Source organism: Vombatus ursinus, unplaced genomic scaffold, assembly GCF_900497805.2.
Source record: "Vombatus ursinus unplaced genomic scaffold, bare-nosed wombat genome assembly UNPS02010320.1, whole genome shotgun sequence".
NCBI lineage: Eukaryota > Metazoa > Chordata > Mammalia > Diprotodontia > Vombatidae > Vombatus > Vombatus ursinus.
In genome coordinates this window covers 1125440-1135755 of record NW_020950098.1, presented here as the reverse complement: position 1 = coordinate 1135755, position 10316 = coordinate 1125440, and the positions used below count along the sequence as shown (strand labels likewise).

At 38.9% G+C, this 10316-nt stretch overlaps 1 protein-coding gene across 1 annotated transcript in view; it reads right to left on the bottom strand.

Moving 5' to 3' along the window:
- IL26 (interleukin 26) overlaps positions 1 to 9397 on the bottom strand; it is a 14286-nt gene extending 4889 nt beyond the window's left edge. Inside the window, exons 1-3 of the mRNA XM_027854183.1 lie at positions 9227 to 9397; positions 9072 to 9128; positions 8663 to 8797 (exon numbers count right to left, since the gene is read on the bottom strand). Coding sequence (XP_027709984.1) covers positions 8663 to 8797; positions 9072 to 9128; positions 9227 to 9397 — 363 coding nt within the window. The remainder of the gene's footprint in view (positions 1 to 8662; positions 8798 to 9071; positions 9129 to 9226) is intronic.
- Between the last annotated feature and the right edge of the window lie 919 nt (positions 9398 to 10316).

Genomic DNA, 10316 nt, shown 5'->3' with positions numbered 1-10316 from the left:
CTTCATGGTTCCTTGGACCATGCCTATGGGGTTTTCTTGGCAAAGATATTAGAATGGTTTGCCATTTCCTTCTCCAGTGTGTCCCCAATTTTACAGACAAGGAACTGATACATATAGGGGTTAAGTGACTTGCCCAGCATCATATAGCCAGCAAGTGTCCGAGCCTGGGTTTGAACTCAGAGCTTCCTGACTCCAGGCCCAGTGCTCTATCCACTGCACCACCTAGCTGCCATTTGACAACTATGAGACAATGTATATTTTAAATGGGGGTGAATTGTATAAACCAAAAAGGAGCGACATACATGCAGTTACCCTGTCTTGAAGGCCTCTCCATAGGTAAAGGTAGATTTATGGGGCTATGTCTCAGGATTCTGTACATGCCAAAATTTAATGTGTTGATAGTGCTTGCAACTTTTTTCAGTAGTTTAGACACTATTAAACTTTGTATCTAATCAACAAGAATAATTAGTTAAAACAATTTCTTTCCTCTTCTATGATTATATTTCAAGTGAGTTCCACCCCAGCTTGGTCCCTTCCTTATCCCTCCCCAATAGTGGCCTCACAGTATCCTAAGGCCTCCTTCCCCTGCCCCAAACCCACACTTAGCAATGAATAAAAATAACTAGTTATTACTTCTAGCAAAGGCCAATTATGACATAAAGGGAGAAAAATGTCCTACAAAAAAAAGTATACCGGAAGAGCTGGGACTTGCATCTAAAAGTGTATTCTCAGTGGAAATAAAATTCCGAACTCTGAGGTAATCTTTAATACCCAAGTTGATCAGATATGATTACTGATAGGCTCAGTTATAGGGTGATGATATGTAAGTTCACTTACTGACTACTAAGAAATGGCACACACTAACTTTGTATGCTTCCCCTGAAGTCAGGCTACTCCAAGAGGAATGACTAAAAGGTTGACTTACTAATAAGGCATATACCATGATTATGGTTAAAATACCAAGAATTCACCATGAAATTTTTTTTAAAAATCCTGATTGAGAATGATCAGCCACTTTAAAGAACAGACCTATTAGCCTGATCCCGGCAGTCCAGACTGGACCAATTCCAAATGGGCAGGAGGAAGAAAAGACATTCTTGGGTGAAAGATACCATTTTCTTCTGGAGCAGCAAGGGAGCCAAACATGGTGGCATGTGGTGATCATGGTCCAAACTAGCCCTAGGGGATTTTAGTTAAGGACTAGATCAAAAGCTTAAACTCCTTCTCCGTGGAAGAAGAAGACTTTCTATTTCTCTATTTTAATGTCTAGATTTCTTCTATGGATGGAACCACCAGCATAGAAATTCTCCATCAAAGCCTATCAGCACCTCTTCTACAAGTTAGAATTGCCCGAGGCACTGAAAAGTTTAGTGATATGTTCAGGGACTCATAATATGCTGTCAAAGGAGAGACTTGAACCCAGTTCTTCAGGACTCCAACACTGGCCCTATATGCCATACTGTATCTCATATATAGTCTTCCAATTCCCTTACTCTGGTGTATTTTTCTGAACTTGTATATTCTTCCTGTCCCTCCAAATAAAGTCTAGGAAATTCAGTCTTATGGACTAGGGTATACAGTAGCACAGGAGTAAAAAGAGAAAAAAATCACAATATGGACTGAAATGTATAGCAACATGAGAATAAGAAGAGGGGAAAAAAAGCAATGGAGTAGGGGAAATTTCTCCTGGGTAATTAATAGTCTACATAAGGAACACACAAGCAAACAATCATCCCATTCTTTGGATTTTGCAACTAAGAGGAAAATGAGATAGGGCTGTTCTCACTGCTATTTTTCCTCCATCGGCCAAACCATTAACAGTTGCTATCATTCCGAATGATAAATATAAACATTGGTATTGTTTCCTATCTTATCAGCCCATTTGCAGATGATATTACAATTGTCTTACCAAACCCACCACAAGAAAGGCAAACTCTTACAGATATTTTATTTACTAGCTGGCACCTGGCTTCAGAATAAATTACACAAGTCTATTCAACTCAATAAACATTTACTCAGTCACCTATCATGTCCAGCAAGCTGTGGTACTTACCAGCTAAGCTATCCTGGGTAAGTCATTTAACTCTATCTGCCTTATCTGTAAATGAGAATTACAATAACACCTTCGTCCCAGGGTTGATGTGAGGAACAAAATGAGATAATATTTTTAAAGAAGAACAAAACAGTCTATTATAAATACCCAAACTAACTATAAAGGACATATGAAGAAAGACGCTGTCTGCATCCAGAGAAAGAGATGATAAATAGAATAATTATATATATATATGTATGTATATATATAATATATGTACCTATTTGTATCTAAAGCCATCTCTAGGGCCAGAAGAACAAAAAAAGAAATTTCCTTGATATTTTTGCCAAATTTTTGAAAGGAATAATAAGTTATACATAGCAGATTTGCGATTTCATGTACAATCATCTTTTTTATACTGTTATAGAAATGCTTATTTTATTCCATAAATTAAAAATATTTTTTTAAAAATAGTCAAATGCACTCCCTACCCTCATAGATCATATTATTTGTAGGAGAAACACAAGGCAGGATTATGGAGATACACATGAGAATGTTTCCCTGTTTCATTATTTCAATTCTTCAAGTCTTGAATTTCTGATACTGAAAAAAATACAAAACATCACCACCTGGTGGCCAGCCCTCTGATAACAAGTCTTAGCTAGTTTGGGTGTTAGTTGACAGATACACAGTTCAAGCCCAGACCTATAATCAAAGCTTTTCCAGAGGACTAAGACCTACCGAAGTTAGCATTCTGCTGGCCTGAGGGTCCCCTCCATGTCACAATTAGGCACTGGAGTAGAAATTTAGTTGAAGATTTTGGAGCTTATGGGAATAAATCATATCATACCCCTATGCCGGGTACCTTCATCTTAGGTACCACATACACACACACACACACACACACACACACACACACACAGAGTTTTCCCCTTCTGTATTTAGCTTCCTTTTATGTGTTATCTCCCACCTTTAGAATGTAAGTTCCATGAGGGCCAGGACTATCTTTCTTTCTGCAAGCATTTGTATTCCTAGAGTTTAGCACAGCATCTGACATACAATAAACATGTAATAAATGCTTGTTGACTAACTAATCAATACATCTTCTTTAATATCTCATTGACCATGGAAAATTATATACAATTATTTTATAGATTTAGACAATGCCTCTTATATCAGGAAACTATATCATGGCTAGCAAAGTTTCTGAAAATTAAGACGTTTATATTATTCTTCTTCAAGTTATCCATCCAGAACCATGCAAATCCATATTAACAAATGGGTTTTTTAAAAACATTGTACATACATTATTGGCAGCTAGGTGGCACAGTGGATAGAGGGACAGGCCTGGAATCAGGAAGATCTGAGTTCAAATGCAGCTTTAGATACTTAATAGCTGTGTGACCCTAGGCAAATCACTTAACCCTGTTTGCCTCAGTTTCCTCATCCGTAAAATGAGCTGAAGAAAGAAATGGCAAACCACTCCAGTATCTTTGCCAAGAAAATCCCAAATGGGGTCATGAAGAGTCAGACACGACTGAAAAACTAACTAATATACATTGTTTTGTTGGGCATGTCAAAAGGACTAGAATACATGACAGACACAGAAGTAAATAGTGGTTTTAAATTACCAAATTGCTCTTAAAATCTTATCCACAAGGGGGGTAAAATAAACACCTAAAATCAGAAAATGTAAGGTAGTCTGCATTCTGTAAACACCATGAACCATAGTGTAAGCAAAGTAAGAGGGGTAGGAATTGAACCTATGATTTCAGTGGTATAGGAAACACCCACATGAGGAAACTCTCTCCACTACGCAGGTTAGTACCTTCTCTGCAATTTATGGTCTTCCGTGAACTTGGTTTTTTAAAATATTTTGATAACTATATTTCAATAGAATTTATTTCCTTTTTGAAAATTCTACATTTGCTTAAACATTTAAAAACATTTTTTCTGCAAAGGTGTCCATAGGCTTCACCAAGGCTACCAGATGGGTCTATGACACAAAAGAGGTTAAGAACCCAGAAGATAAGTGACTTTCCTAGGGTGACACAGCCAATATGTGTCACAGTTGGGGCTTGAAGTCAGAACTTTCTGCCTCCTAGGCCGGGTCTCTATACATTATGTTAAGACATAAAATGAAATGATATACAGGTTTTCTTATCATAATCTTCCACAACAATAAAATGTGTACTTATTGCTGAAATCTATAAGCTATATAAATAACACTTTATTACATATTTTCATTTTGGCCTTATATATTTTGGTTTTGATATTTGATATTAGTTTTAAGTTGGTATAGTGAACCTCAGAGAATGGACCTGGAGTCAGGGCCTAAGTTCAAAGCTGGCTTCAGACACTTACTACTTGTGGTGTCCTGGGCAAGTCACTCAACTCTGCCTGCCTTGGTTTCTTTATCTGTAAAATGGGAAGGAGAAGAAGAAGAATACCTACCTCCAAGAGTTGTTATGAAGAACAAAGGAGATATTTTTAAGTGCTTTGCAAGCTTTAAAGTGATTTATAAGTGCTTTGTTATTCATTCAGTCATGTCTAACTCTTCTTGATCCTGTAAACCTTAGCACACCAATACTGTCCATGGGTTTTCTTGGCAAAGATACTGCAGTGGTTTGCCATTCCATTCTCCAGTGGTTTAAGGAAAACAGAGGTTAAGTGACTTGCCCAGGGTCACACAGCTAATCTGAAGCCAGAGTTGACTTTGGTCTTCCTGCTTTCAGGTGCACTTGACCACCCAGTTGCCTCTTGTAAGTGTTAGCTATCATTATTAAAAAGCCACAATGACACTGGTGTGGGCTCTCCCACTAATAATCCGACTGGAGCCCTGTTAATCTTTAGTACACAGTCTCTTAAGTGTCTATAGTCAAAATAATTCACTATATGGTAGCCAGGCTTCTGGAGGGTAGCTGGAATGGACCTAAAACATCATTTATCCAGTCTATCTCCTTTCATTTTACAAATGAGGAAAGTGAGGCCCAAAGAGATGAATTGATTTGCCCATAGTTAATTAATATCAGATTTGAGATCAGAACATAGATCTTCTGGGTCTTCCCCTTCCCCGCTCCAATATTGTGCTACATCTTGGCCCACCCTCTTCCCTTCTCCTTGGTCTCCTCTCTCAAACTGTCTCTCAGCAATCCTCCAAAAACTCCTTTTGTAGAAGGAAACTGCACCCTCCAACCCTGATCTCCTGTCATCCTGATTTATATCTCGCCACTGGACCTAGATGGCTCCAGAGGAGAAAGTGAGGCTGGTGACTTTGCACAGCCGTCCCTCACTTAAATTCAATTCGCTTGCATGTCATGGCATCACCTCCCTGATATCATGGTCCTCTTAGAGAACAAAAAACAAACAACAACCACAAGCTACATCTTAACACTCAGTAAAACTCAATTAATTCACATGGTCAACTAATGGTTACTGATATTACTAAGGAGGTTGTGGGATGGAAAGATTAGCCAGCAGGAAAAATTTCATTTCTGAGGCAGCAAAGAGTAGTGTATGGAGGGCCAGATTTGGGGTGGGATAGATCTGAGCTCAAATTCCACCCCAGACACAAACTGACCATGGAACTCTGAGCAAATCATTACTGTCTCTGAAGTGAGGGATTGGAGTAAATGGTCTCTATGATCCCTTCCAGCTCTAAATTTATGGTCCTGTGATCCCATTTGATGTGAAAGACAAGAGCTAGGTGAAAGTGGGCACTTTCCTTCTGTGGAGTACAGGAGGGACGGAATCTGTGCGAATTAAAATTTTGCCATCAGGGGGAGCCAATGGTTTCACAAACCACAAAACCTAAAAACAAAAGGAAAAAGTGTCTCTTTGTAATTATTAACTTAAAGCAGAGCCTGACCAAGAGTGAATTTTTGTCTTGTCAGGTTGAGGTCTACTCGAAAATGAAATTTCTCAGAAAAAAAAATTAGGGAAGAAAAAGGTTCTTGGAAGCACAGTTTTCTGTGCCATTGAAACCAGAAGTTGGCTGATATTTAAATACTGGCAGTCATATTTGACAAAGATGAGTAATCTAGCAACAGAAACAAGAAAACTTCATTAAGGATAAAATCAAGTGTGGGGATCTATTACTTTGATTCCTGCCCCCTCCCCAGCATGTCAATAGACATACCTCATATATATGTATATATATATATACATATATATATACATATATATACATATATATGTATAGTAATAGATAACATTTATCAGGATTTTAGTCATATTATCTCAGATGAGCCTCACAAAAGCACTGAGATGGGTACTACAGGGATTATCATCCTCATTTTACAGATGAGGAAACTGAAGCTAAGAAAATCACAGAATTTCAGAGGTGGAAAGAACCCCACAGGCCATTTGGTCCAGCCCATGCTGGACCAAACTTTATCTACCATATAACCAATAAGATCTTAGCCTGTAAGCTCTGGTTCTAAAAGAGAGGGAAAATGTGGAATCGTCCAGCCCCCATCTAGCAGAGTAATAATTACAGTTATCTGTTCTCTGCCTCAAAATGGCTTCATGGCAGCAGTAGGATGCTACTTGTTCTTTTTTCTTTCAGTAAAGATCAGGACCCTTGGCCCACACCATTCTCCTTTTGTTCTCCATGAGGAGGTACCAGGTTGGGGTAAGAAGGAGGGGGTTGTGAGCTGTCGAGATGAGCTACTGTGATATGCAATAACCACCAACATGAATAACATATAAATTGACTAAACCAAAGCAACTGATTTTGTGGACACTTGATTCCCTATCTGATTAGCCCATGCTTAGAAAAGATCATGGAAGGTTCACAGAATTTAGAACTGGAAAGGAATCTCAGAGATTATTTAATCCAATTTACTCCATAAGAAAACTGAGACTCTACAAGGTTAATTGAATTGGGCCTAAGGTCACAGAGCTAGTATCTGATGATCATGCAACTAGTGAGTATTAAGGCAAGATTTGAACTCAGGCCTGCCCGATTCCAAGACCAGCAGTTTGTGCCATCTACCCCTTATCCAATAGATGAGGAAATGGAGGCCCAGCTTCCTGCCCCTCACACAGCTAGACAGTATCAGAATCAGGACTGGAACTCAGGTCTTCTGACTCTAGAACTAGTATTCTTTCTAAGACACCATGTGTCCTTAGCTTCTCCTGCTTTGATTCCATTAGATTGCAAGCTCCTTGAAGGCAGGAATTGTCTTTTGCCTCTTTTTGTATTCTTATCACTTAGCACAGTGCCTGGTACATGGTAGGCACTATTAAGTATTTATTGATTAATTGATTGATTTACTGAGGCTTAAACCGAGCAGCAAGGGGGAAAAAATTCTAACTCTAGGCAAACATCTCTCTTATTGAATGCAAAAGGCATGAGGAGGGACATCCGTCCCATTCAACGTCAAGACTGGAATACAACAAGCACCCTTTTACTGTCCCTGGCATTACTGAAGAAAGCTCTAGGGCATAAGAAAAGCACACTTCAAAATCTAACAGCACCAAAGCAAAAACTCAGCTCCATGTGATCATGAAGTCATCTGTCTTCACCTAACATAATCCATCTCCTTGTTATCCTCTTTCTCTTCCAGTGGATGCTTTTATGGGGTGGTTCTCCCTCTGACCTTTCAAATGTGAAGACACATTGGGCAGTGACCACATTGAGGATAACAATTTTAGGTGAAGAAGGGGAAAATATGTCGCATGAATTTGAACTATTTTATTTAGACTTTACCTTTTTACTTGGCCCTCACATAGTTCTTTGTAATAGGGACACATAAAAATCAACCAAATCACCAATATCAGGGAGGGGGGGGGGGGATAAGCAATGTAATTGATATCCCCTGACTTTTGTGTTTATGAATAAATAAATGGAGACCATAATGATGTGAAGGCAAAAAAAAAATTTCATAGAATCAGAGAATTTCAGAGGCAGAGGGATCTTGGAGAATCACCTAGTTCAACCCCATCATTTTACAGATGAGGAAAGTACGGCCCAGAAAAGTAAACTGAGTCAGAGGATCTTGGATTTGGAATTGACTTCAGAAGTCACTCATTCAAACCAAGCCCTGCCTGCAGCATGAATCCTTTCTACCGTATCCCCAGTGAATGACTATCATGCCTTCATTTAAAAAGCTCCAGAGATACCTTCCTATCTCCAACGGCAGCCATTTGGGAACAACTATAATGATTAGGAAAGTCTTCCGTAAATTGAATTAAAATCTGCTTTCCTGTAACTTCCATTCATCGGCCCTAGCTCTTCCCTCTGGGACCCTGCAGAATAGAATTTAATCTTCCAAATGACAGTCACCTTTCAAATATTTGAACATTTAGACATCGTGTAAGTAGTTAATATTGTATCTATTTTTTTTCACAGTTCTATCCAATACACTTCAATTTTCACTCTTTTAAGGTGATATAGGATGGTAGATTTTGGTCTAGAAAGGGAAGGTATGGGTTATACATTGATATTTGATGTAGTTTCTAAATCATGCAATTATTAGCAGTTCTTGTGACTTTCAGTGGAACTAAAACCTCAGTTTGAAAAGTTATTCATTTTCGAGACACCTTCCCAAATGGCTTTGCCCTAGACTTTGTTCCTAAATAGGGTGAGAAAGATTAGAATACCCATGCTTTGAAAAATATACTTACACAGTAATTCAGTTTCTTTCCAAAGCTACGAAAGTCCTCAATGAAGCCCATCTCTTTGTTTGATGGAAACGGAAGGTGCCCAAGAACGTCTTCCATGAAAAACGAAAGCAGTTGCTCTCGAAATTGGCAGCTTTTCTATAATCCAAACAAATGAGACATTGCATTAAGTTTACCACTGATGGCCAGTTCTTGCCCCTATGTCACCCTTCCAACCAATACTTCACTGGAACACTGAAGGAACGGATGCTGACCCCCTAAGAAGTATCAAGTGTTGCCTGGTTCCTGCCCTAGCAACATCTTTCTAGTCATTAGGGATTGCTTCCCTTGTGGGATTGAAGGTTAGATGATTAATTCTTTAAATACCAAACAAGTAGAAAAATAAAATAAGAGAAAGGACTCCCAGGCTTACCATGAACAGACTTTTGGTTTTCTTTTTTAGCAGCTTTGTGTTTTTGATGCTGTCTGCCTACAACGGAACAAATTGAGGTTAGGTCTGCCCAGTACACACCATGATGTCCGACAATGTTCTGGGTCATTGTTCATTCAAAAAAGTTTAATACTTACTGGTACAGATGCTTTGAATCCCATGGCCTTGATGAAGAGGATGTCAATCACTCTGGATAGGGTTTCTTTATGACAGCAGGCCGTGGTGGAACGAGGTGGTTTGCTTTCAACAACGACCAAATGCGGAATGATAAAAAGCAGCCCAGAACACAAAATATAATTCACTTGCATTTCCGCACCACCACCACCACCCCAACCCAAAACACTCACAAAGACACTGGCCTTGTGTCACTCTTAGCAGCCTGAGTTACTTCAGGTTGGTTAGATGATAAAGGATAACCTACTTATGTAAACCCCCCTCCCCACCAAGCTTCTCCAATGAGATGCAGCTAAAGATAACTTCGAGCTTGTAAATAGGAAGATCACTCTAGTTGCTCGCTCTATTTTTATATGACTTGTTTCACAATCAAAAAAAAAAAAAACTGACCTCACCATGAGTGGCAGTTAGGTAAAAGCCAACTCTAAATTTACTGGTAATGGTCAGGCCATCATTTCCACAAAATGAGGGTTTTTAACGGCATTCTGTAAAAGACGTCACTGTCGTAAAGGCCTCGTACACATCACTCAAAAAAGGGCTACACAAGGAGGCCACGCGATAATCAAGAAATGCCACATACAATCTGGAGTTGACCAAATTGGACGATGACCTATGAGTTTTCTCCCAACTCAGAGATTCTAGAATTCTATGAACTACTACAAAGGGAAGCCAGGAGAAATCTACCCATTGGCAGTCCCAAGTGACAAAACTCAGACAGCTTCACATTTCTCCCCTCTCCATATTCCAGGAGTATGGAATCTCAACTTTGGAAGGGACCTCAGAAACCATCAGGAGTTCCTAACCTTTGTTATATTACACACCTCTGGCAGTTTAATGAAGCCTTCTGACCACTTCTCAGAATCATGTTATTAGAAATATTAAGTAAAATACTGGGATTACCAAGAAAACCAATTATATTGAAATAAAATCAACAAAAAACAAGTTTTTGGACCCCAGCTTAAGAACCACTGATCTGGTCCAAACTTTACCTGAACAATAATCTTCTCTACAATGCTTTTAATAAAGATCTATGTGATTTTTGCCACGACGCTT